General features: G+C 52.9%; 4 protein-coding genes across 6 annotated transcripts in view; all 4 read right to left on the bottom strand.

Moving 5' to 3' along the window:
- Window positions 1-2,059, bottom strand: part of DLGAP3 (DLG associated protein 3) — a 30,423-nt gene extending 28,364 nt beyond the window's left edge. For both annotated transcript variants that reach the window (XM_058040113.1, XM_058040115.1), the window contains exon 1: window positions 1,969-2,059. The gene's annotated coding sequence lies outside the window, so the exon portion shown is untranslated. The remainder of the gene's footprint in view (window positions 1-1,968) is intronic.
- A 3,428-nt stretch (window positions 2,060-5,487) lies between these two features.
- On the bottom strand, window positions 5,488-6,492 carry LOC131093051 (platelet-activating factor receptor-like). Its single transcript, XM_058040048.1, has one exon. The coding sequence runs from the start codon at window positions 6,490-6,492 to the stop codon at window positions 5,488-5,490; it is 1,005 nt and encodes a 334-aa protein (XP_057896031.1).
- Window positions 6,493-8,389: 1,897 nt separating this feature from the next.
- TMEM35B (transmembrane protein 35B) lies at window positions 8,390-9,878 on the bottom strand. Its single transcript, XM_058040349.1, has 3 exons — window positions 9,742-9,878; window positions 8,955-9,135; window positions 8,390-8,860 (listed from the first exon to the last, which is right to left on the bottom strand). Exons 1-3 carry the CDS (start codon window positions 9,847-9,849, stop codon window positions 8,730-8,732), a joined length of 420 nt encoding a protein of 139 aa, XP_057896332.1. The 5' UTR covers window positions 9,850-9,878; the 3' UTR covers window positions 8,390-8,729.
- Window positions 9,879-13,012: 3,134 nt separating this feature from the next.
- SFPQ (splicing factor proline and glutamine rich) lies at window positions 13,013-27,001 on the bottom strand. Of its 2 annotated transcripts, none has more exons than XR_009115534.1 (11): window positions 26,273-27,001; window positions 25,741-25,929; window positions 25,345-25,646; window positions 25,140-25,235; window positions 23,647-23,843; window positions 23,205-23,289; window positions 22,797-22,914; window positions 22,531-22,579; window positions 22,329-22,450; window positions 13,364-19,714; window positions 13,013-13,087 (listed from the first exon to the last, which is right to left on the bottom strand). XR_009115534.1 is itself a non-coding variant. In XM_058040086.1 (11 exons), the coding sequence occupies exons 1-10, from the start codon at window positions 26,894-26,896 to the stop codon at window positions 13,388-13,390; spliced, it is 1,803 nt and encodes a 600-aa protein (XP_057896069.1). In that variant the 5' UTR covers window positions 26,897-27,001; the 3' UTR covers window positions 13,013-13,087; window positions 13,364-13,387. The 2 variants fall into 2 exon arrangements, 1 of the variants encoding a protein (XP_057896069.1); XM_058040086.1 differs by having other exon boundaries at window positions 13,364-13,408.
- Between the last annotated feature and the right edge of the window lie 208 nt (window positions 27,002-27,209).

Below are 27,209 nucleotides of genomic sequence, written 5' to 3'. Positions count from 1 at the left end.
CAGGAAATCCAATTTGATGGCCAGAAGGAGCACAAGCCACACGTTCAGCCCCTGCGCAGGATCCAGGCTCCTCCTGTTTCTGCTCAGATCCAGATTTTAGCTTCGCCCGTGTTGGCAATAAGGGCCAAGAGTCACCTTTGGCTCCAGATCCAAATTTCTGGCTGGGTGGGATCCAGGGTTTCGGCTCAGCTTGCCGGAGAGATGCGAGCATCTGCAAAACCTGGATCTGGAGCCCCAGCCCCCAGCGCAGCAGCTCCACCTGGCCATGAGACCCCAGCACGGGCCCTGATCCTGCCCCTGAGCGTGGGCAGAGCTGGGGAGACCCACACCAGCTCAGCCACCAGCCACCCACACAGGCTCTGCATCCCACAGCTCCTGGCACTGCTCTGCCTCTGGGCTGCTGATGGGGAGGCTGAAGGAGGGGCCCCCCAAACATCCCCAGCCTGGGCTTCCCAGCACCTTCACCCATCCCGTGCCTTGCCCAAGCTGCTGGGTGGGAGCCAGGCCCAGCAGGAGGACTGAGGGGACTGGGGGCTGCTCCTCCAGGCCCACGTGGCACAAGCCTTGGCACTCAGGACGGAGATTTGGGCACCAAGCTCAGCACCACCTCAGCCAGGCTTGGAGGGGGACACCACGGTTTTGTCACCCTGTTCACCACAGCAGGGATGGCTGGTCCTGGCGTCCTGGTGCTCAGTGGGGTGACAACACCCGGGGCAGCCCCAAAGTTGGCTCACACCAACATCTCCCCACGTCAGTGCTCCCACACTGCCACAGCCAAAAGGGGCCCCTCCAGGCTCGCATGTTCCACGGTCACTTTGATGGCTATTTTTGCATTCCCAGCCCTGCCGGCGCTGTGCTAATGCTTGAAAGGGCTGACATGCTCCTTGCAGCCGTGCCCAGCTCCCAGTGGCCTTCCCCTGCTCCATCCCTGCACACACAGAGTCCTCAAGGGCTGCGAGCCATGGATGCATTGGGGGGGAACAGTGGGAGCACGGGGGTGAGAAACTGAGAAAGACCAAAAATTGCATCCATTTCCTAAAGGAGAATCTGCACTGCTGACCGGATCCTGCTCCCATTTCCACCAAGCAAGGCTGCCTGGATTCCCACGGGGATAACCAACCCCCACCAGCCAGGCTCTGTCCCCTCTTCCTGGCCAGGGGACAGCAGGGATCGGCTGTGGGCGAGGGAGGTGCCATGAGGGGCTGGATGTCACAGGATGGAGACACACCAGCGGTCCCAGCACCAAGTTGCTCTGCAGGTTTGGCACAGGATGGAGGGACCAGATCGACTCCTCCAAGAAACCCCAACAGCCCGGGGGAAGGAAGGCAGCAGCAAGAGGGAGCAGCCAGACAGGGCCCCCGAAGCTCTGCTTGCCTGCCAGGCTGGCTGGGACCATGGCTGCATGGTGATGGGCACAGCTCAGCACTCAGCCTGGCACGGTCCTCACCACCCCCTCGGCAGGATGGGGAGGGGGAGCCTCTGGGTGGGGAGGGGTCCTGGGCCTGCCCCGAGCCCTCCGCAGCAGCGGGAGAACGCAGGATGGCTGGCGCCGCCATCCAGGGGAGGCTGGAGGGGCTGCGCCGCTCTGCCCAGCGCCTCGGGCAGCCGGGGATGGGGATGCCCGCTGGGAGCAGGAGATGGGGACCCCCTGTCCCCCACCCACGGGGAATCCTGGCCGAGCCGAGCGCCACGGCACCGCTGAGACGCCCCCGGCCATCCCCCGGCTCCTTCCTCCCCGGTTCACCCCCGGACACCCTCTCGGTGATGCCGGATGGGTCCGCAGGTGCCACGTCCCGTTCCCGCGGGGCGGCTTCCGCACGGCTCCGGTGCCTCGCTGGTGAGAGCCCCCCCTCCGCACCGAGCACCCCCGGGATCCCCTCCCGCATCCCCCGCGCTGGGCACGGCGGAGCCCGGGCACCGACCCCGCTCTGCGCCGGGCACCCCCGGGGCCGCCCCCGCCGCTCTTACCCCGCTGCCGCCTCCTACATCCTCCGGCGGCTCCCGGGCGGTTCCCCGACGGCCCGGCCCGGCCGCCCCCGGCCCGGCTGCTCCCGGCGCGGCTCGGTTGGGCTCGGCTGGTCCCGGCTCGGCCCGGGCCGGCGCCCCGCGCGTGGGAGCGCGGCGGGCGGCAGCATGCGAGTGGCGGCGGCCCCGCAGTGCAGCGCGGGCGGGCGCGGAGCGGCGGGAGCGGAGCGGGGCGGCCGCGGCGCCGCCAAGACACGGCGGTGGATTTTCCCCGGGAGCCAGAGCGGGCGGCGGCGGCGCAAAATGGCTCCGGTGCGGCTCTGCCGCCGCCTCCCGGCGCCCCGGGACCCCCGGGCGGGGAGAGCGGGGGCAGCCGCACGTGGGGCCGGGAGATGCAGCGGGCACGGGATGAGCGGTACCCACCAGTGGGCATCTCCTGAGGCGCCCTGCAGAGCCGGGCTGGCACCGAGACCAGGGGTACCCACCCGTGGGCATCCCCTGCAGAGCCGGGCTGGCGCCGAGACAAGGGGTACCCACCCGTGGGGATTCCTGCGGAGCCAGATTGTCACTGAGATAAGGGGTACCCACCCGTGGGCATTCCTGTGGAGCCAGATTGGCACTGAGACAAGGGGTACCCACCCGTGGGCATCCCCTGCAGAGCCGGGCTGGCACCGAGACAAGGGGTACCCACCCGTGGGGATTCCTGCGGAGCCAGATTGTCACTGAGATAAGGGGTACCCACCCGTGGGCATTCCTGTGGAGCCAGATTGGCACTGAGACAAGGGGTACCCACCCGTGGGCATCCCCTGAGGAACCAGATTGTCACTGAGATAAGGGGTACCCACCCGTGGGCATCCCCTGCAGAGCCAGACTGGCACCAAGACAAGGGGTACCCACCCTTGGGCATCCCCTGGATCACCCCAGCGAGCTGAGGGCACCGCGGGACTGTCACCCACACCTGTCCACGGGCACAGAGCCTGCCAGGGAGGGGACAGAATGCAGGGACAGCTCTGGGGTACTGAGACAGCCCCGGGGTAATCCCTGAGTGACAGAACAGCCCCAGGGTGCCAGGACAGCCCCAGGGTGCAGGGACAGCCCCAGGGGTGCAGGGACAGCCCCAGGGTGCCAGGGCAGCCCCAGGGTGCAGGGACAGCCCCAGGGTGCCAGGACAGGCCCGGAGTGCAGGGACAGCCCCAGGGTGCCAGGCCAGCCCTGGGCAGGGTGCAGGGGCAGCCCCAGGGTGCCAGGACAGCCCTGGGCAGGGTGCAGCCCCCGAGGCCCAGCCTTCCCCCAGCAGACCCAGGGCCACCCCGCTGCTGCCTGCCCGCTGAGCCGCTCACACCACACCCTGTAATTTGATCATAATTATAATAATAATAATTACAGCGAGCGCGGGCTGGAAGTGCAGGAACAATAACCTGGGTAACGCCCTGCATGGTGGTGGGAGCAGCGTGGTGGCACAAGCTCCATCCTGGTGCCAAGCTGAGCCCAGAACACCTCACCAGGCCCTGCCCAGTGCGTGGGGGGACATGGCCCAAATGAGTGCCCTGTGTGTGTTTTTTATCAGTGCTGTCCATGTCCCAGTGCTGTGATTCAAGTACCAAGGTTTTCCCACTGAACAGGGCACCCTGGCAGAGCCAGAGCTGGAGCTGGGGCTGTCCCCACTCCTGGTGTGCAGAGAGCCCCCCAAAAGTCCTGGTGCCCCCAGGAAGGGATCTCCAGTGCCAAGCCCACCAGGCCCTGCAGCATCCTGCATTGCCGACACGGCTGCTCCTGCTGCAGGCGGGGAGCAGAGCTCTGCCCCCTCCTTCAGCAGTTATATAAAAGGATTAAAATTTAATAGCAACTTCAAAAGGGGAAGAACTGGGTGGTCGAAGGCAGCTGGCCTGGGGCCGGGTGTGGAGCTGAGGCACCTTGGGACACGTCCCAGCTCTGCTGAGCAGCAGCACTGCGGCACATGGAGGCGTCATCCAGCCCCAGCCATGGGGGCAGAGTGCCCAGGCAGCACGGGCATCACGGGCACCCCATGAACCCACCCATGGCTTCACTGAGCCATGCTGTCCCCGGGTCACAGTGGTGCACAGAGTCCCCATTCCCCAGGGTCAGGCCTTGCCCAGCACCTCCTCCTTTCTGCTGGCATCCAGGCAGCCTTTAATGATTGACCAGCCACAGGCACAGCATCACCCACCCGTCCTGGTGCCCACTGCCACCCTGCCCATCCCGCGCCAGCTGTCCCCAGACATCACATCCCCTCACATTTCCTCCCATGCACGTGGGTCGCAGTGTGCTGGGGAGCAGCACCCCGAGCTGGGGGGCAGCTGATGCACACCCAGAACCCCCCTGGCCGCACAGCAGCCGCTCTGCCCTCCCGCCCGTGCAGCACCACCGGGGCTGTGCTGGCAGCAGGAACGAGCCAGGGCTGGGAAAACACCATCTCCCGCCCACACACCGCCCACGGCCGGCCCCGAGCGCGCTCCGCCGCCCCCGCCGCGCCGGGGCTCACGGAACGGGGGCGGCGGCGGCGGGGTGGGGGCAGCGCCCGGCACGGCCGCCCCCGCACGGGCAGGGGATGGGGATGGCAATGGGGCAGGGGGTGCGGGCCAGCAGCCCCCGGGGCAATGTCCACCCGGGCACAGGGTCCTGCTGCAGGAGCAGGGCTGGGCTGAGGGCCAGCGTTACCCCATGCCCAGCCCTCCCCAGGGCACAGAAACCTCTCGGTGAGGGGCCGGCGAAGGAGCCTTTGGTTCGTTCATTTTTAATCCTGGCCAAGAGCAGGAGGGGTGCAGGCGTGAGGCTTAGGGACATTGCAGGACAGGACAGGGGGACTCAAACAGCTCCCTCAGCAGCCCAGCTGATGCCATGGGGGTCTTGGGTCATGCATGTCCCTGCAGGATGGACACCCCTGGGAGATGACAGCAACCACTGTGCATCCCTCACCATTCTGAGCATCCCTCACCACCCCACTGTGGCTCAGCTCCCATTGCTGGGTGAGTCCCTCTCACAGTGCCAGTGTCATTGTCCTAGTGCCAATGCTACTCTCCCAGTGGCAGTGCTGCCCTCCCAGTGCCACTCTCACAGTGCCAGTGATGCTCTCCCAGTAGCAGTGCTGCTCTCCCAGTGCTGCTCTCCCAGTGCCAGTGCCACCCTCCCGGTGCCAGTGCCACCTTGCCGGTGCCTGCAATGCGTGGGGCAGGATCTGTGCTGGAGCAGGAGCTGCCGGAGCGTGGGAACGCACAGAGAGCAGAGCGGGGTGGGAGGAGGGGAGCGCACGAAGCCGGAGCTCCCCCCACGCTGCTCCCGATCCCTCACCTGGCAACAGGGACCGGGTCCCAGCGGGAATGTGGCACCGGGGCAGGCGGGGGCAGGACCGTGGTGCCCATCCCTCTAGGAGGAGGTGAAGGAGGATGCTCGGGCACCGGGGCAGGCGGGGGCAGGACCGCGGTGCCCATCCCTCTAGGAGGAGGTGAAGGAGGATGCTCGGGCACCGGGGCAGATGGGGGCAGGACCGCGGTGCCCATCCCTCTAGGAGGAGGTGAAGGAGGATGCTCGGGCACCGGGAGCCGGCCCAGGCGGGGCCGGTGGAGGCAGCGGGAAGCACCGGCCGATCTTGCGCAGGGTGCGGCGCAGGTCAGCGCGGAAACGCCGGATGGAGAAGCAGTAGATGACGGGGTCCAGGCAGCTGTTGAGGCTGAGCAGGGCCACGCTCAGCGTGTGCAGCACATCCAGGGTGTCCGGGGGGGCACAGAGAGGTGCAGAGGGCCGGCTCCCCACCCAAGGGGCCAGCGTCAGGTGGTAGGGGGCCACACAGACCACAAAGACCAGCAGCATCCCCAGCACCATGGCGCGGGCCTGCTGCCGGTGCGAGCCTGGCGAGGCAGCAGCGGGCACCGAGAGCGCCCTGGCGATGGAGGCGTAGGTGCCCAGCACCACCAGGAAGGCGGCAGAGAAAAACCCCACCATGGCGTAGGCGTAGCCCCGCTGCCGCCCGTGCTGCTCGAAGCAGGCCGTGGTCCCGGCGGCCGTGGGGAAGGTCTGGTGGGTGGCCAGGGTGGGCACGGCACAGCCCAGCCCCAGCAGCCAGGCCAGGGCACAGGCCAGGGCGGCACCGCGGGGCCCCGGCAGCGGCAGCACCCGGCGCGCCGCCCGCACCGCGCAGAACCGGTTAAAGCTGATAAGAGCCATGAAGGTGATGGCGCTGTAGGTCGCCAGGTAATAGGCGGCCCCGGCCAGGCGACAGGTGGCCTCCGAGAGGAGCCAGTCCCCCCCGGCCAGGTAGTAGTGGATCCAGAGGGGAAGGGTGAGGTTGAAGAGGATGTCAGCCAGCGTGAGGTTGATGAGGTAGATGCGGATGGCCTTCCTCACCTTGCCGCTCTGCAGGAAGACCAGCAAGGCCACCAGGTTGCCCGGCAGCCCCACACACAGCACCAGGCAGTAGGTGATGGGCACCAGCACGAACTGCACCGGGTTGTTGGGCACACACTCTTCAGGGTGTTCCACCAGCAGCGTTCCTGGCATGGAGCTGTTCATCCCTGGCTCCTGCAAAGATGGGGACAGTCAGGGGCAACCCTTGGGGACAGGGGAGGGACATTGACCAGGACAGGATGACCTTTCTGGCTGGCACCGCTGGGCACTGAAGGCAGAGCCATGTGGGAATGCCACAGTGTGCTGGAAGGGCTCAGCTCACACAGGAGAGGAGGAGACCCCAGCTCTGTCCCCCCACACAACAAGGGAGCCTAGAGGCCGCTGTCAACTGCCCATCTAGAGCTCCCAGGGAGTGGCAGGCACAGCTGCAGCACAGCCAGGGGACGGAGCTGCAGCCCGAGGCACCCGAAGGTGCCACACTGGCTCCAGTCAGCAGCTGCAGGGCTTAACACCTCCCACACAACACGTGCCTGTGGGGCCACCCCCCCCAGCCCTCCCCCAGCACCCCAAACGCCCCATGGAGCCAGGCACGAGCAAGTCAGCAAGCTGCAGAGTGGAGAAACCCAGGTAGGGACAGGGGGTACAAACACAGGGCCAGAATCCCCCCACACCCCCCAGTCCTGCACAGCAGGGTCTGCCTCTGGTCCTGCCATGGGAAAGCACGCTGTGCTGCAGTGGCTGTATCCAGGGCTGCAGCTCCTTCACCTCCCATCACTGCCTGCCCACACCTCGCCAACGAAGGCACTGAGTCACCAGCTGGTGTTTTCCAGCACAGCAGGGCTGCATTCGGCACGCACAGCACCCAGCCCCGGGCTGAGGCATGGAGAGCACGAGCTGCTGAGCCTGGGGGACCCGAGTCTGAATCCCTCAGGGTCGCCTTTTCCTCCTCCCTCCCCATCACACACGCAGCAAATGCTCCATCTCACCCACGCCACGGTTGTTACTCACCTCGTCGGGTCAGGCAGGAGCGGCTCCGTCCCCTCTGGCTGCTCCTCACTGTGACCCAGCCAGGCTGGGGATGGCTTTAAGCGCTGGGGGAGGCAGGGACTGCCTGACCCCCACCCACCATCCCAAACCCCCCTGTGTTAGTGGCTGTGGGACAGCAGCTGGAGTGGGGAGAGCACCTGTGTGTGTATGTAATGGGGAATTCCCTGCTGGAGCCACCCTAAGACCCCCTGCGCCGTCTGACGGGGCTGGGGACATGTGGGAGTGGCCAGAACCCCCCTCCCGTGCCCCCAGCCTCATCCCATTCCAGTTCCCAGGGCCCTTCTCCCACCCACGCCTGGATGAAAGCAGCAGAGGGTCAAGTTTCTGCAGCCGGCAGCTGGGGAGAAGAGGGATGCCCCAAAGGGATCAAAGCAGGAATCTGCCTCCTCCTGCCTCTTTTGTTGGCTTCAAAGCTGGTTTTAAGGGGAGCAGCCCTGCAGGCCCCCCCAAGATCTGTGAGCATCTGAGTCGCTGCTTTGTGTGGCCCTGAAGTTTGTGTGTGCTCCTTTGGGACACCAAAGATGTCACCCCGAGGTAGGTGATATTTAAATTCAGGTCTCACCAGGGGTACAGGGGTGTCTTACACCCCTGCTCATCCCAAGAGCCACACTCCCCACACAGCCATCCCAGCCCCCTTGCTGGGAGCCACTTCAGGTGAGCTGTGGTTCATCCTGAGCGTGCTGTGCCCATCTGGGGTGGCAGAGGGTGGCTCTCTGTGGGAGCAAGATCCACAGAAAGCACATGCCTGCCTGGGCACTCAATCCTGTCACTGCCTGGGTGTGCAGCAAGGGGCCTGACACATTGTTGGGGGGCTGTGAGATCCCACCTCAGATGGGCTCTCCCCACCCCACTGTCCATCCGCCTCTGTGCCAGCTCCTGCACCAGCTCCCACGTGTCCCCAGGCCTTGTGTCCAGGCATTGTCCCCAGGGACTGGGTCCTCGAGCCCCAGGACATCCCCTCAGCCCCTGAGGCTTAACATGGGGGCAAGGCAGAAATAAACAGGGAGGCAAAACATGAAAAACAAGAGATTTTATTCCAAAATTTGAAAGAGAGCAGAGCCAGCCCCTGCTTAGTGTGGCCAAACACTGGAAAGAGCCGGACGCCTTGTGCGAGTTCAGCAGTGTCACAGCAGTGCCACAGCAGTGCCACCATGGTGCCATGGCCACCGTCCCACAGCACCAGCCCAGGTCCCACAGGGTGGGGACAACCAGCACCAGAGTCACGGGCAGAGGCAGGAGAGGACACACTGTGTGTCATCAGCAAGGATGCGACGTCGTCCCCGAAAACACCATAAAGGCGCTGCTCCCCAGCAGCTGAGCCGTCTGTCCTTCCTGTCTGTCCTTCCTGCCTCTCGTCACTTGAACTTGGGCCGGGGGGCAGCTGGGTACCCGCGGATGTTGAGCAGCAGGAGGAGGCCGAGGGACAGGGTGGCCGGGGCACACATGGCCAGCGGCTCCTGCAGCGCCAGCAGCGTGTAGATGGCACCTGGGCAAGGAGCAGAGCACAGGAATGGGGGACTCTGGCTGGCCAAGGGTGTCCCCAGACCCCCGATGGGCAGTGGGTGCCCGCTGGCTCTCACCGATCATGACGACGCTGAGGGTGAAGTTGCTGATCTCCTGCAGCAGCTGGGGCCCAAACGCCAGCAACAGCCCGGCCGTCACCTCCACCCAGCCCACGGCTGCCAGGTACCTGCCCGGCTCCGGCACAAAGCCCAGGTCCTTCAGGGGAAACACCTTGGCAAAACGCACGAACTCCGATGCCTGGGAAGGGTGGGAGAGGGGTGAGGCAGCCCTGAGCCTGGGGTTGAGGAAATACAACCCCATCCAGTGTGTCTGCCCTGCCCTGCCTTCCAAGGGGATCATCTCTGCATCCTAAATAACCACACAGCCTAAGGGGATCAGCCCTGCACTCCAAGGGATTCTGGGCTGACTCACAATGAAAGGCTCAGCCTGGCACCCAAAGTGCTCCACCCTGAACCCCTGTAGTCACGACCTGCTCATTCTTACCCAAGGCTCAGCCTTGCACCACAACAGGATCAGCCCTGAAGGTTTCCCCTGGAGCCCAGCCCTGCACCCCAACCTGATCCTCTCCTTTCCCCTGGAGCTCAGCCCTGCAGCCCAACCTGTTCCTTTGCCCCCGAGGCTCAGCCCTGCAGCCCAACCTGTTCCTTTCCTTTTCCCCTGGAGCTCAGCCCTGCACCCCAACCTGTTCCTTTGCCCCCGAGGCTCAGCCCTGCACCCCAACCTGTTCCTTTCCTTTCCCCTGGAGCTCAGCCCTGCACACCAAAGCGCTCTTTGCTCTGCCCCCATCCTGCTCATTCCCCCCGGGCTCGGCCCTGCAGCCCCCGAGCCCGCGGCCGCGCTCACCATGTGCCGGTGCAGGTCGGCAGAGGGCCAGTCCGAGACCTTCAGGACGCCCGTGAGGAAGAAGAAGACCCCAAGCAGGACACGGAGGGCGGTGAAGGCCGCCGCCATGGCGGGACGGGCGGGCCCGGGGGCGGAGCGGGGCGGAGCGGCCCGGCCCCGATTCCAGCGTTCCCAGCCTGGCCGCGATCCCAACCCGGCCCCGTTCCCAGCCCCGGCTCCGCTCTGCTTCCTGCCCGCTTGAGCCCGGCCCAGCCCCGCAGGTTCGGGGATCCCCTCACCCTTGGGTGCTGCCGGGGCAGTGGGTGCTCAGATGTGCAGCGTCACCTCCCAAGCTGTGACAAATCCTCTCGCAGAAACAGAGCTGGAGGAAAAAGGGAACCCCCCCACCCCACAACAAATCCCACAGCTTGGGTTCGTGGGCTTTGAGAGCAGGTGTGATCCATGGCAGCACCTGGGTGCCAGGGGCTGCGGGGACCGATGGCAAGGAGGGCACGGGCAGTGCTGGGCACAGCTGCGGAGCGGGCAGGAGCGGATGGAGCGGGCACAGCTCCGGGGCGGGCAGGAGCCCGTGGAGCGGGCACAGCTGCGGGGCGGACAGGAGCCCGTGGAGCGGGCACAGCTCCGGAGCGGGCAGGAGCGGATGGAGCGGGCACAGCTCCGGGGCGGGCAGGAGCCCGTGGAGCGGGCAGGAGCCCGTGGAGCGGGCAGCGGCAGCAGCGAGGATGCCCCGGCCTCGGGGGGACGGAGGCGGCCGCGCTCCCCCGGCTCTGCGTCACCGCCCGCGCTGCTCCAGCACCGGCACAGGCCGAGCTCGCAACTGGCGAGCCGGGCCCCAGGGGAGCCGCGGGCGCTGACGTTTGTGTAATTCAAGTGGAAATATTTTTTTACTGCCAATAAAGCAGGAGAGCCCGAAGTGTTTTCCAGGCACGAGGAAGCACTGTGGGGCACAGAAAGCACGGCCAGCCTGGTCCTGCACTGGCCCCAGCTCGGCCACCAGGTTGCAGGGGCTGCCACAGGCACTGTCTGGATGGGGGCCAGGGGCAGTGACACTATTTTTAATCCTGGCAGCACACGATTCTTCAGCTGCTCAACATGATTTGGAGCTGGGGTTGGCACACCATGCAATGACAGCAACAGGCCAGGGCAGATTCCAGGCCTTCACAGCTTGGATAAAGCTCTTTGGTAAGAAAGGAATTAAAAAATAAACATCAAAACCTGAAAAACTGAGCGCAGCAGCTCAGTGGGATCAGAGCAGCACATACTGCTCCCAAGATACTGTTCAAGTGTATCTGCTCTCAGTCTCTGATCTTTCATTGATTACAGAAGCTACTTAATGAATTATCTGGTAGAACAAGGTGTCAGCAGAGGACACAGCCAACACCAGCACCATGGAAAACCCATCCTGTCCCTACAGGACACAGGCTGCAGTTTGCTCGTAGCAGGGAGCTGAGATGCAGTTCAGCACATGGAAAGCTGGAACAATTTCTCACAGGAAGCAGCCAGGGCTGCAACAGTGGAAATGAGGACAAGTTACTGGAAAATAACAGAATCTGAAGAAAAAATGCTGCACAAGCTGCAGTAGCTGTGGAGACAAAGACACTGAACCCCAGCCCCTGCAGGGCAGCTATTGAGGATCCACACAATACCACAAAGTCATCAAATCAGTGAAACACCTCAGATTGCCCTCAACCAGCACCTGATTGCCTGAGAGAGAACAGCAGCAGCTCCTAGTGCAGCACCAACCCCCCTGCCATGAGCACTCCCAGGCATTCAGACCCCTCTCAAGTGTTTCATACCACTTTGCCACATGAAATTAAATTTATTCTCATGTTTCTAATCTGGTCCCAGCCAAATGTTGACAACACTTCGTGCCACTGCAGGAGGAAACCCTGCTACAATGAGCAGAGCCACCACTGGTGTATTTCAACATTTAAACAACTTGATATTTAAACAAAGGGTTGTATTTAATCAATGACAGCATGAACCACAGTGTATGTGCACAGTGCAGCTGCCAAAGCACCAAGTGAAGCAATGTGAACCACTGCAATTTGTGCTGCAACAGCTAAACCCAGCCCTGCTCTGGCTTCTAGAGAATTAACTCTTGGCATCTCAGGCTTAATTACTACAGTCAACACCAAGAAAGCTCTTAAAAACCAACCAAGCACAGGTAAACATGTGGAATTCCACAATACAAACTATGTAACACACAAAAAGGGAGTAAGGAATGAGTGAAATGTTCAGATTTTTCTGTTTCTCAGACCCAGCCATACCACTCCACACTGACAGACTGCTTATTCACTGAACACCCTCTGGAATAAAACAGAAGTAATTTATAAAAATATTTAAATATTTTATTTTTAAGAGCTGTATGTTCCTGGTTCCTCTTCATTGCACTCAGACTTCTTTTTCTGCAAGTGCAAAGCACATAATTAGAGAGAGATTGTGAAAGAAAGACAACAACAGCAGAAACTACATGACATGGAATCACCATTCAGAATCACAGGCCATGCAAATGGCCTGCCAAATATTCTCAAGTATTCACATCAGATTTTTAGATTAAATGAACAGAATTCATGTATTTTTAAGACCAGCTATGGCTTTGTGTGTTTTCCTACCCCACAGCAAGGAGCAGCAGTGACAAACCACAGAGGATTCAATAATATTCACCCATTGAATCCCACTGGCTTCACACCTTACAGGTCTATTGTTACTCACCTGTGACTCCAGAGTTAAGGTACTCAGCATGTTGCTCCTCAAACAAGATTTTAAATATCTGAAGTTTCCCCTTGTAGTTTAGTGGCAAATTAGAGGGAAAATGTCATTAATTCCAGCTCTGCAAGTTGGTTTATTTTCCTGAATTGCTATTTGCTTCACTCCTATACATGCTGATTTATACACCAGGTTATTTTTTTCATTCATTGTTAAAGTATTTCAGCAAATAGCTTTTTAACAAGGTTTAGTTGAATTAACATCTGAGAAGCAGCTGCTCTATTCTCCTTTTCCCATGCTGACAATCACCAACTGCAGCCTGAGTGCAGGAATGGTCATTTCTTGTTTGACCACCTGCTGCACACAAAGGACAGAATTTATTTGCTGCTGCAGGGCTGAAAAGCTTTAGACAATCATTACATTTTGGCTCTACAAAAGCAAAATGCAGAAACTTCTATATAAACTGAGATTAATCACAGGTTTCAGGCAGGAATTACATAAACCAGCACAGGGTGATGGGCTAGCAAGCCCTCACAGCAGTGTAAGAACAACAACTACTTACTTGTCCACCTGTTCCCTTGGTCCCTCCACACACCACTGGGCACCGTGCTGGATGTGCTCATGTTCAACTCCTCAACTGGAAAAACATTCCCAAGTTATTACACCCCCAAGTGATTTTGAAATCTTTTGTACAAACCCACGTCTAGAAAGATATTTTTAGCTGCTGCTGTCAAGATATCAAGCCCAGGTAGAGTCAGGGTGCTCAAGCCCACAGTGTGACAGCAGGGACTGTGTTCTACCCTACACATTTAATATATCCATTTTTCAGTGATCCCCAATTCAAAGGTACTCAGTGACTGAACACCAAGTGTCCAAAAACCTTTATTATTTAATCCAAAAAAGCAATACTTACTTCCAATGGATGAGCACTCTGGTGTCACTCAGCTTTCATCTTCACCTAAAGGATAACAACTGAAGTTATTAGTCATACACAACAAATTGTGACCATTTCAAAACTAACTTAAAAATAAGGTTTTAACATACATGGACTGATTAGTTATGAGGGGGAACTTATCAATTATTCCAAACTATTACGTGGAAGAATAAGGGGCAGAAATAGGCTAACCTAAACACTCATCAAGAGCTGAAGGAATATGCAGGCAGTTGCCTGAAGAACTGCACCCTGAGCACAAACCATAACCCCAGTCTGAGCACAGTGAGGTTTGATTGCAGCCAGAGGTATACTATCCCTTATGTGAAGGCTTTAATTTCATCAGCTACTCCAACTCTGTGACCCTACTTGTCTCCTGTAGCAATGCCCTCTCTCTTCCCCTTCCTGAGGCAGTGCAGTGGTCTTGGCCTCTTGGAGCTCTCGTGTTCTACAGTAGAACAAGTGCTTCAGAAGCCAAAGGCAGACACTACAGGTTGGCACTGTCACTGCTTTTATCCTCAGCAGGTTCTTCCCTCCTCAAGGCCTCCTTTTACTATAGCTGAGGGCAGCCTGCAATAGTGAGAGCTGGGGATGTGGTGCAAGGCTCTGCACAGCTCCAGTGGGGAGGCAGATCCCAGCATGGGCACAGCATGATCTGACCAGGCAGGGACAACTTCAGGAATTAGTCTCCAACCCACCACCCACTGGGTTTCCTCACAGCCCTCGGGAGCAGGAGAGTTATGCACGTTTTGTTTTCTCTGCCATAGCAACAAACACCATGCATAAGGGATACTATATCTTTGTGCATCCTTTGAACACTGCAAATTCCCTGCTAGCCACACTCCTCCCAGCCCTCCCCAGTTAGCTCTTCAGTACTGGTGTTCAGAAGCAACATTTATAGAGATGGGGTGTTCACAGACCACTGCGGGATTGCACAGCCAAGTCCTAACGTGTCAATCATTACCTAGCAGCAATGACACAGCTGGGAGAAGGCCAATCCTCCCTTTTTTCCTTTTCCAGGCAGCAGCTATTTAACAGCCCCCACTAGCTGGTATGGAGAGTGTGAAAAAATCTGAAGCTAATTAGCTGATTCCAAAACTTGCTGGTAGTGGAAGAAGCCAAGTGATTCCCCAGAGCAGCATACTTGGATGCATCCTTCCCAACATGCTCAGCCTCATTGAACATAATGGAACAGAACACTGGCCTTCCTGATCATGTCACTGCAGCTGGCAATGATTAACAGAGACATGCAACCCCATTACTGCTCCAGTCCTAAAACTACTCACAGGCCTCAGTGTTTAGCTATGGGGAGAACTGCAAGCAAATCAACACTTTGTATGCTTAATGTTACAATAAAGCCCCATCCACGCTGTGCTGTGCTCTCCTGCCAGCAGCAGGCTCTGCTCGGAGGGCCTAGCAGTACGCAGATGTATTCTGACACCACACTTCTGAGCTTCAGGTAAGCTTTTGAGAAAAAGTGCGTTTCACACACAGATAAAACCAAGATGAAACACAATGCAAGCACTTGAATGTCATTTCTTGTACCCACTTGTTACACACTGACTTAGAGCAGACATGACTAAGTTTGCTACCACACCAAGTTTCATTACTGCAGCCAGAGCTGGTTTGAGCCCCATGGTTTTACTCACAAATTGCTTGCTCCAAGAGTGTCAAAAACCTGCTTAGTTCAAGTACGTAGAATGAGGCAGATGTGCCAATAACCCCTCCATGACATTCCTGCAGGTCAAGTATCCAGAGCACAATGGAAAAACTTAAGTCAGATGTTGAGCAATGGTTTAAGATCACTAACTCAGTTTTGCTACCTGACAGCACAGTGGCTGCCAGCAGGTTTGCTGCTGGATCCCAGTCCCAGGTAAGGATAAGCCATCACAAAATGGATTCAAGTCACAGGTAAAGGTAAACCATCATAAAAAGCCAAACTGACTTTGTGACAAGGTGTCACTGTGTGACCAGCTGGCATGGGCTACACTCACTGTGGTGTAACCAAAGACCTGTTGTCATTAACTCATGGTGCACCTGCTACTTCAAGGGTTCAATGGAACATGGAAAGGTGGCTACAGCAGAGGGCAAGGTTGTCCAGCAGATCCCTGTTCACCAGCAAGAGTCCTGCCTGGAAAGTAACAAAGAAGGGTCCAGAAGTGACTATAATACCAGAAACAAGTATGCAAAGCAGAACTTTGCAGAACAAGGGAAAACACATTACAGCACCTGTGAAATAAACTGAGTATCAGACAAGAGCCAGAGCATTCGTTGGAACAAGGGACCTTGAAATTCAGGTTCAAGAGCTAATGCAAAAGAGCTGGAGATCAGCATGTCTGGATGTCTAGCAACGTAAGCATGTTAATCCTGGAACACTGTAGTCAGGAGTTCTAGTAATGAAGAGTTTAGAATTACATCCCAAGACTGATGAAAAATGAAATTGTACATTGCACTATCAAGATGACTCTACGAGGTAGAAATACAGAATCTCATCACTGTCAATTAAAGCAGAGGAATATATCAGGCTTGTCAATCAAAGTTTAAAATAAAGACTACTGCAATGTCCAATAAGCTCTATGAAACTCACAGGGATATTCAATCAAGCACTCATTTATGTCCTCAAAAATATTCTGGATCAGTCTCAGAACTGCCTGCACCACCAGTAGCTTGAGGTGACTCTCACATAGCACACACGAGGCAAGAGCAGTGGTTACTGACACATTCCCACCAAGCCAAGACTCTACACATGGATGAGCTGCAGATGGGCCACTTCATCACTACAGAGAATTTAAACGTGTTCTTTTCCAGGCACCGAGAGCACCTTGTCAACTACTGAACTGAGTTTGAGATCACATTCCCTCTTCCCCACAGTGCTCATTTAAGAATATCTTCATTACATCGGAACTAAGAAAAATCCACCCAAGCCAAGTTGTAAGTACAGAGGAATCGGGTCTGGAAATGCTCAGCTAAGAACCACAGTAAGTTATTTCTTGTCTCTGAACGAGACAAAAGCTTCCAACCGAAAACCACACAGCTTTGATGCAAGCTCAGCATACAGGTATGGAGTGCTGCACTGTAATTCCACAGTCAGAAGTGTGATGTCAGAATACCCACAGGATAAGATTACATAGAAAGTCACCAAGTTATATGATATTGCTTGTTACCTACCTGGACGCAGTCGGCAATGAGAATCTTGGAGCAAGCAGGAATACTACATCCGGGTCCTAATGTCCATTGCCATTTGTGGTACTACGTTCCTCACAGTTATGAACTGCAGAAATGCTGGCTAAGTGCAGTTATGTAGCAGGCCACTAGTTTAAAGTGTAAATTGCAGTCTCAAACTCCAGCAAGAACTTGCTGCCACAGTAAATGGTTGCCAAGGAGAAGCCAAGAATTTGTCTACCACAAAAATACCACAAAATCTCAAAAGCATTTTCAATTTCTCATCAGCTGTATAAATGATTAGTGTATCTACGCCAGAAGGTAAGATTATTCTGTATTCATTTCTGAGAAAGTGTGAAGACATATGTGTAACGATACCAGTTTCTACTTGCTGCAGTTTTTAGAGCTCTGAGTGTCAAAATGGGCTCAATTTTGATAAAACAAGCTAAATTGCAACAGCCAATGTCCTCCAAGTCCAGTACAAAAATGTTATGTGATCCAGACCATCCAAAAACAGGTCTGACCAGCAAAGCACTTTTCTGAATGATTTTAGAAGATTCAATTATATAAATCTGAGTTTATGAAAGAAGTCCAAAACCTCATAGGAATAGATCAAAGGAATGTCACTTTCTCGCCTCCCACATTTAGTAACTTTTATCAGATTTTAAAGTTGACATGTTTGCCAGCTTTTAAGACACCATCTTTAAAAGGTCTTGAAAAGAAGTTGGCTAGTTCATCATATGCCTGTTTAGTACATGCAACTCAAAGCAGAACTTGTTTTAGAAATTCTGCTTATGCAGCTACAACAAAGCCAGATTTAACCAAACTTTCAGATCTTTTGAAAACTGCCAAATCTTTCAAATATATTTACTAATCATGGTTTTGCAGCTCAGCTATTTTAATACCTAGCAACAGTAGCTTACATACAAAACAGGGGTACCCAAAGAAAAGCTCTGTAAGGTACAAAGACAGCAGCATCCTTCACTCTTCCAAGTTACAGAACTATAAAAGAACATACTTTAGGATATGCACCAGCATCTCTTTTAATAAAGAATGACATGTAATCTGAAAAATAAACTGAAAAAATTAATTTAATGTTCATGTTTAGAATTCCCCACCTCGGACACCTTCACCTTTTGAGGGTGTCCCATGAACACCCTCCAGAAAAGATATTGTTTAAAACCGCTTCAATAATGCAAATTGCATCCATACTGCTCATTTGTAAACTACCCAATACAAGTAACTTCCAAATACTTGGTCTGCAGTTTAGGAACTGCCAATTTGGAATTTCCTCCTCATTGTTGTAGCATGTTACCAACCCCCAAACTTTTCTGGGTAAACAGAAAGCATTCACCAAACAAGCTGAATCACTCTTTAGTGAGCTTCGTGTTCCACGTCAGGGTTACCTGTATCAGCATTTCCCAACTTGCTATTCTGTCATTCAAGGGGTAACAGTACTTCAAGAGGGATCAGATATCTGTACCCTAAAATCCTGCAATCTGAAACTTAAGGTTTTAACCACAGGGAAAATTTAGCAGAAAATTTAGAATTAGCCAATGCTCAGCACGAGGAATGGAAGGATATTGGGAAGATTAAAGCTATTCACAGAACTCCAGTGGTTGGGGATCATGTGATGGTACAGCCAAGCTAAGTTTACCTACTTTGTGCCAAGCAGGTTGATGGATCCTGCATTAACACTGAGGTATTTGACACTGGGAAGTCAAGTTCCCAGTTGACCTGGTACATTGTAATAACAAGCAAAGCAACTACCTTACCAATGAGTCCAGAATGCTTTCAAATTCTTCTGGGGCTTAATAAAATGAACAGCAAACTAACGAATTCATCAGATCTTCTACAAAAAGAACCTTAAAGGGAGTTTATTTGCACTGTGTAGTAGTAACTCTTAAAACTCCAGATTCAGATACTACTTTTGAAGCATTATCTCCAAACATCAATAATAAAAAAGCGATAACCATCATGCAAGCAAGCTGATTGCTGTATTTTACATACAGGATTTTAGGATTTGCCCACCAGCTACACAATTTAAGAATAGTTCCTGCAGTCCCCATAATACAAATGATTGTATTCTGAACTAGGCAAATTAGTCCACTGTTAGCATGAGGACATAAGCAAATTAACCTTAATCACTCGAGTAACACTTCTGGTCTTTTTGCCAAGCAATTTCAGGCAGGTGTACAATATGGAGCAAGGCCAGATCCTGTAATCTCAAGACAGCTTAAGAGCATATAAATATCACATTAACAATCCTTTAGTGAGGAAGTCAGCCAATACAAGGCATTCTATGAATTTATTTTAAAATAACCATTGCTAGTCTTCTGCTTAAAGTCTTTGAAAGATTCCAAGCAGTAACTGCCAGGGTGGTAAGTGCTACCATCCCACCACCCATAGCTAAAATATGGAATTCATTACTGCACTGCTTGCATTGAAGCTTTAAATAATGTATCTTACAGCATTTCTAAGATTTCCATTTGCTTCCTTGTTGCAGCACAATTACTGCTCAAAAAATCTGCACCTACTGCAAAGTTCAGCTACAATTTAACCCAATCTTTGGCTAGAGAGGCACTGTGGGAAGAGATCTCTCTCTTCACTGTAGTTCCACACCCTGGTCTAGGTCCAACCTCAGCTCGAGGCTCTCAGGTTTACTGTGGCAGGTGTGGTATTTGGCCTCATTTGTTTAACCACGACTGGCAAGAAGAGTTACTACATTTAGTTTTCTATTTATTTTAAGCACAGTAAAAAAAAAGGTTGGTACACTTTGGGAATTCAGTGGCACAAGGTACACTGCCATCAAGTTAGGGACGTTATACATCAAAAAAACAGCTAAATTTGATTTTGAAACACTGCATTACATAATTAAATTGTACTCGCCCAAACAGACCACTTACAAATATTAGGTCAGTAAGTTTCTAACATCCATAAAAACGTAGCTTTCTTACTAAAATGCAAGAATTAAGAAGTCGGTGTCTAAACAAGACAGACAAAAACAAACTGGAATGAAACTACAGGTCACATCTAAAATCGGGGCTTTTTGTTTGGGGTTTCATATTCTTCTCTCCCTCTACCATATCCTGCTGGTGTTCCAGGCCCCATTCCTCTAGGACCCTGGCCACCCACGGGCCCCGCACCTCCCTGCCCAAAGCGTTCAGGACGCTATTGGAACAGAATGAACAGTTCATTATAAGTAGTTGATGTCCATGTGTGTTAAGTATATATTTTTAGAAGGTTCCGTAGTCAAGGTTCGTCGATACAATCACCATTGAGCCGATCCACAGGTACCGGGAACATAGAAAGGAAAAAAGGGTAATTTAAAAATTAGTTTATTGTAATACATGCCTTGAGGTATGTTCCCACTTGATGCATTCTCATACATCTGTTACAAAGAACAGATCCTCCCTGCAGTGCTAGAAATGTAAGCATTAGTGCAGATGTGAATTAACAACTTTTCCAAATGAGCTCTAGCAAAACTTTCAACCAAGTTAATGCAAATAGCTTGTGAACTTCTCACCTTTAGTGCAGTAAAAGCTCAGATTACATCACTGTCATTTCCAAATAAGCCTAATGAGAGAATGCAGCTCCAGTTGGCTGAAGCAGGAGCTGACATTCATCAAATGTAACAGAATGCCTACTCACCAGGACTGGCATGTGCTGTCTAGAGACCATGTGCTTTTCAAGATGGGGTTAAGACTACGGTCTGCTGACTAAACTGCAGAGGCCTTTGGCAGTACCAAAACTCATTGTGAGCACTACTGCATTGCAAGAAGAAAAAAAAAAATGTGAAAAAAGCTACTGACCAGTGCTTTACCTAACCAACGCAACTGCTCGAGCACAGACTGGCACTTGTTCAAACCCAACGTACTCCGGAGCTGCTGGTGCTGCATCAGATGCAAAACGTGTTCCAAGCACTCAGTGTTTCCAGTTAGAGCTATGCACAGAGGGTTGTGTGCATCCAGGCAGTATCTCCCTTCCCACCCCACCTTCACCACAAGCTCTTGGAAAATTCACAGCTTCACAGCAATTGAAAAGGTTTCACACCAAGGTGTACCAGCTAAGTTACTCTGCAATAAAGCAGAGACTTCAGGTCTATTTACTAGTACCTCTAGTTGCATGTACTTTGTTCAGTTACTGTATTACTGGGTGTGATCAGCATTCAACCTACAGAAGTTACACATTATGAGGTCAAAGAGAGCTTTAAATTTTCATTTCAACCAAGGTTCCCACTACTGAGTCACAGAACAATGGTAGGTGGTTTGTTACAAAAAGTATCTGCAACTGAAATTGCACACTTCAGAGCTCCTGACTTCTGAAAGTCAGCATCAATCCTTCCAAGAAAGGAGTTTCACAAATATTACTTAGGTTATTTCTGCCTAATTCATGGCAGCTTCAGCTCATCTCCAGCTCTGTTTAAAGGTATCAGCCCAGGAACTGTGACCACACTGTGTGGCAGAGATCCCCAACCTAAGAAACTCCAGGCAGTTAATCCACCTCACTGTCACATTTTTTGACCAGATCACATCTCAGGGATTACACAAGTTCAACATGCACCTGTTACCATGGTTTTCAGGAGAAAAATGTACATAGTATCCACCACACACTGCCTAACTGCTCACAGGAAGCTCAGGAACTGCTCATGTATCAGTAGGTTATTGAGGTACCTTAAGGCCAACAGCACTGTCTACTGAATCAATGATGCTCTGGGAAGTTACCATTTCAAAGATATGTTCCCCAAAAAGATAAAACAGAAGGTATCTGACAAGCTACTATGGTAGCTCAGCTCATTAAGCCAGAGGCCTAAACCCACCCAAAAATCATTAGTTCAGCTTGTGCTGCAGGTGTACACCCTTTCAGGAGGGTGAAAGCACACTGGTATCGCCACCTAAGCCAACAGATTCCCATCCTGCCCATTAAACACTTCTGTCATCTGCATCCATGGTGCTTCAGTGTAGCAACACCAAACAGGCTCCAAGCCCAGCCACACATGTAGTGTGCCAGAAATTAGTACAGTTTGAAATCATACCTCTGAACAGGAGATATGCTGCAGTTTAACAGGCTCTACCTTTGTGTCATGCCCAACACAGGAAAACAGACCGGGCTAGCATTCCTTTGGGAGACAGGAACCACAAATGGCTACAGTCCAGGATAGCTGGAACATGCCTGAAGCTAAAAACCAGCATTTCTGCTCTTCTACAGCAACATCAGCACAGACTAAGGGATATGCTGTGTACCATTGATAATTTAAGTTTATCTGCTGCTGGGACAGACCTGAGCGCAGATTTTGGACTGAACAGCACACCCAGACCAACATGCATCCAGCCTACCTAGGCTTGGAAGGGCCAAAACAGTGTTACACATTGGGAAGGAGAACAAAAAAATCTCTCTTGTCCATCAATACAGAACATCAAATTACTAAAAAACTACCACATGAAGTATTTTGATGAAATTTGTCAGATTCTCTAGAATTCGTAAAAAATCCTTCCAAGCCTAACAGTGACGCAGAATTTCCAAAGTCCAATAAAGTCAGTTAATTGCAAATATGCTTAAGAGCACATTTGAATCCACTTACAAACAATTTCTGAGTGTGTAAGCTACCATAAAGGTTATCAACTACTCTAGGGCTACACACTGCCACGTTGTCCTGTGTTAAACACCTGACAAGAGAGTCAGCAGTTAACAGTGACATTTCCACAACCATCCGAACACTGGAGAACTCATTCCCAACCACAACAACTCCCTTGTGCTAAGCTAAAGCCACCACAGGATACGTTACCATGTCACTTCCCATCATAGAACCACTCATGGCTGCTTGGCCAACTCCTGGATTAGCTTCATAACCTATGCCGCCACCACCTCCCAGAGGTGGAAATTTCTGGGCTGCTGAAGCATAAGGATCTAAGAGAGAGAAATATATAATCATATTCTTGCAATTTCTAAGTTAGCAACACAAAGTAATTACTTAAAAGGTTCTTTACCTCCCATGTTCATTGTGGCAGCACCACCCATCCTCATGTCTCGCTCCCTCTGCATAGAAGAAACAACTTTTAACTTGGATAATCAACCACCAAAACCCAAACTTTTCAGGAGACAAAATACAGATAAGGTAAATACTGCCACTGCCCATACACACACACAGTGCAATCACCAACCCAAAGGAAGCAAAACACAGCCATGTTAAAAATATATCTATAAAACTCCTGAGCGTGGTAACATGACCCAAACCCACCACCATGTCACTTACTGGATCCATGTAACCCATTCTACTATAATTCTCTTCCCTCTGTCTTCTCATCTGCTCTTCCATCTCCCGCTGACGGATCATCATCTCCTCCTCCCGCCGGCGGCGCTCCTCCTCCTGCCTGGTCACCAGAAAGCAATGTTAAACCCCAGGAATGATGCACATTGAACACACACTAACATCAACTCCTCCAACAATATAAAGGCACTGAAAGAATAAACTTCAGAACAAAAATATACTCTATGATGCCAAAATATTTAAGGAGAAACTTACACAGTAGTTCAATTTCGCAAACACAAACTGAAGCAGCAATGGTGTTTCTTGAAAAATAAAAACTTTCACATGTAAGTAATTGAAAAAAGAAAAAGGTCAATCTAATTTTTAATAAAATCCCATGAAAGCCAAACTAACCTCAGCTGAATTTCCTTGCGTTTCTGCATTTCCTGATTATGAAGTTCTTCCATCCGCCTCAGCTCCTCCTGGCGCCTCATGAGGTCTGCAGGAATGAAGCCTGTGAGCAGCTTTTCCACACAATGTCCCACTTGAACTACATCTGAATTACATCTGCACTGGGGCAGAGAAGTGCATTCCAGAGTCACTGTTCTTACCAATACACCACTGAAAGTACATTCCAGTGTCACTGCTCTTACCAATACACCACTGAAAGCACATTCCAGTGTCACTGCTCTTACCAATACACCACAGAAATTTAAAAAAACTGCCAGTTCCTCTTTAACTCTGAAATTCTCAAGTTCATAGCCAAAAGCATGAATTTCCTCAATAAACCATTAAAGAACCATATACTTAAGCCAGCATTTAAAGCAAAAAAAAAAAAAAATTCAGAAGCCATTACCTTGACGCAGGAGGTTTGCCTGATGCTCATGATAAGCATCTTCCATCTCACTTTCAAGTTTGTCCTTGGCATCTTTCATATTTTTTGCCACTTGCTCTCTCTGCTGCTTTTCCATTTCATCTAAAGATTTCCACCTTTGAGAATATTCAAATTCAAAACTGCCAGGCTGAGCAAAACGGGGAGGAGTCTCTCTTTCCCTGCAGAAAGGAAGATACTCAGAGTGGGCAATCCTGGAAATTCAAGGTCAGTACAAGATCATGACCAAAATAATTGAATTATCAGGGAACATCAAGGACACCCTGAGAACACCTGACAAGCACAGGAGAACTGGCTCTGATGGAACTGCTGCATTTTATATACAGACAACAGCACTGAAAACAAATAATGATCACAGCACATGCGGAGATTCCTGCACTATCACATCCAAGCAAATCTTCAGAGTGTTACTGCTTGTTTGCCCCATTCTTAACTGTCTTTAGACATTTCACTGCTGATAACTGCAGGGGGAAAATGTTCAAAAAAGACAGGCCTTTGCCCAAGCAGGCACAATCAAGGTGGAGTTTTCCAGTGCCAAAGCACTCTGTGTCAAAGGCAAATAACAGCCTTCACTTTCAGGGAAATAATTATAAAAGTGCCTGAGGGCCAACAGGTTGTTTTGTCATATAAATAAACTGCAATTTAAAATTCGGTAATTTATGGAACAAAACTACCACATTCAAAAGCTTTCCATGCATTACCAGTATGAATTATGATTTCAATGCTTGGAACATTGTATTAATCCACATTGTTCTCAAAGCTGCCTCTAAACCACTTAAAAATTTTGATCAAAGCAAGGAATTTTGAGCTCTTTCTAAGCCAAGCAAGACTGACTGGATCTCCCTCCCTGCACTCCCTTTTGTGATCTGAGAAAATATAAAATTCCTACAACAGGTTTAATACACAGATTCTAACACAAAACTGCTGTTTCAGAAAAGATTTCTCTTAACTCTTTAATACTCCTCTAGACTCTTTGTTCCTTTATGCCAGTAGTCAGCTCATAAGGCAAATCCATATGCAACAAGTTTATACAAATCAGGGAATGAGTTAAAATTTTACTTTGTTTCTCATTTCAAACCACGAATGTAAATTTTTCAAGTTCCCCATGGGATCATCAACCCGAGACATGCCTTAAGGGAGATGACAGCTTTTAACAATAGCATGAAACAGTTCAAGTCTGATTTTTCAAGTTTCTACATATACCAAAACCATGTGTCAAGCTGCTATTTCTTTGTACTACAATGTAGAAAACTGCTTGTGTAACACTTCGTGAATACACTACACAAATCATTGTTACTTTAAACTATGAATAAACAAAAAAAATAAAACCAAGAACTGGCAATAGAACTGAAAATCTAAAGCCTGTTTCTGAAAAATTTGCCATATTCCTCAGTGCCAGGCACAATACCACTTAAAACATCATTAATGCCCGCTTTATATCAAAAAATAGTGCCTACTTTTGATACATCGGATTCTTCTGAGCAAGCTTTTCTGGAAGACCATCTTCATCATCCAGCTGTTCCAATGGCTCCACAATAACTGGCCTGGGAGTGCTGAACAGAAAATACCCGTTTTACTCCTCTAAAAGCCCTTATTCTGAACAACTAGAATCCTACAGTCTTTATTCAGCTTAAAACTAAAAGTTCCTGACAAAGTACTTACGTTGTCAACAAAAACACGCCCTCAGTACACCGTTCAAACGCTTTCCTTGCAGCTGGCTTTGATGCAAACTCAACAATGCCTTTTCCTGTTGATCTACCTCGATCATCTACAATCACAACAGCTCTTTCCACCGGACCGAACTGGGAAAAAGCCTCCTCGAGCAACTCGTTGGACACGTAGGGCGAGAGGTTCCGCACCGACAGGGCAGCGGCGTGAGTGGCAAAGCGAACGCGGAGCTGCCGGCCCCTCATGGGGGTATCGTCCAACTCTGCCTTTGCGATTTCTGCAAGAGCTCGAGATTCCTGGGGGAAGTGCAAAACCCAGCCTTAGAAAACTAACCTGTACATCACCCCACCGCGAGAACGAAACGGATGAACACGCAACACGAATGCCTACCAATTTAATGAATCCAAAGCCTTTGCCTTTGTTGATAAAAACCTCTCCCGGCTCCCCGTATTTGGCAAACAGTCTTTTAAAGTCTTCATCTGTGATATCAGCAGGCAAATTCCCAACAAACAACCGGCAGCGCTGTGTGTACGTCTTCTCTCCGGGCCGCCTCAGCAGAGAGAGGTTCGCTTTAAAGCCCTACAAAGAATCAGACCAAGCTATCACTGAGTGCTACACACAGAATCGCGGGGAATCCTGAGGACCCCGGAGAACCCAAACCGCAACGCCGGGACCGCCCGGGCGCTGCGAGGGGATCCGAACCGCAGCCCCGTGGCACCGCGAAGAGACCCAAACCGCAGCGCCGGGCAAGGCGACGGAACGCAAACCGCAGTCCCGGGGCCGCCCCGACACCGGGGACCGCTCGCACCCCGCTGAGGCGCCGCCGCCTCTGCCCCGCTCCTCCCCTCAAGATGGCGGCGCGGGCGCGCGGAGCCGCCGCCATCTTGTGCCTGAGGGAGGCGTGGAGGGGGCCGTGACTCACCTCGTCCGACAGCTTCTCGCTCCTATCTCCCGAGCCCTGCTGTGACCCGAGGCTCTGCTGGCCCTGGTGCTGCTGCCCGCGGCCCCGCGGCTCCCCGCCCGGCCCGCCGCGGTGCCCCGGGCCGCCCTTGTGCGGCCCCTGCTGCGGGCCGCCCGGCCCCTTGGGGCCGCCGCCGGGAGACTGTCCTTGTCCTTTCTTAGGGCCGCCGGCCGGTGTGGGGCTGGGGCTGGGCTTGGATTGCGGCTGTGCACCGGCAGGAGACGAGGAAGGAGCCGAAACTGGCGGCTGCTGCTGTGGCTGCTGCCCCGCGGGAAGCGCAGATGATGGAGGCGCTCCCGCCTGGCTGCCGGTGGGTCCCGCCGTGGTGGCGGAGGCTGAGGAGGATGAAGAAGGCGGAGCAGAGGTGGACGTGGGCGGCTTCGGCGGTTCGGGCTTCGGGCCTCCTCCCGGCGGACCTCCCGGGCCTTGCGGGCCGCCCGCCATCGGGCCGCGGTTCTGTCCCATGCCCATGCCGGGCGGCGGCGAGCGGAAATCGTGGTTGGGACCGCCGCGTCCTCCACCGCCGCCACGCCGGTGAAACCCGCCGCCACCGCCGCCACGGCTACGGAAGCGATCCCGCGACATGGTGTAGCGGAGGGAGGAGGCGGAGATGAGAAGAGAGCTCCGGCCGCGGCGGCTGCTACTGCTCAGCGCCCGCTGCGCAAAATGGCGGTGAGCTGGACGGCCTCGCCGCCGCCTTTGTCCGCCCCTAATATAGTACGCCCGCCCCCGGAAGCCCCCCTCCTCCTCACCGGCCAACCACCGACACCAGCGGCGGTGACTGACAAGCAAAGTGACCAATAGCGTGTCGCAACTCCGCTAACTCTTTGATCTCATTGGTAACGAGCCTGCCCTCTGTCCATTGGCGCGTTTGACCGCCGACGTTGGCACGGGCCGG

Source organism: Melospiza georgiana, chromosome 24 (assembly GCF_028018845.1).
Source record: "Melospiza georgiana isolate bMelGeo1 chromosome 24, bMelGeo1.pri, whole genome shotgun sequence".
NCBI lineage: Eukaryota > Metazoa > Chordata > Aves > Passeriformes > Passerellidae > Melospiza > Melospiza georgiana.
This window is presented reverse-complemented; position numbering and strand designations above follow the sequence as displayed.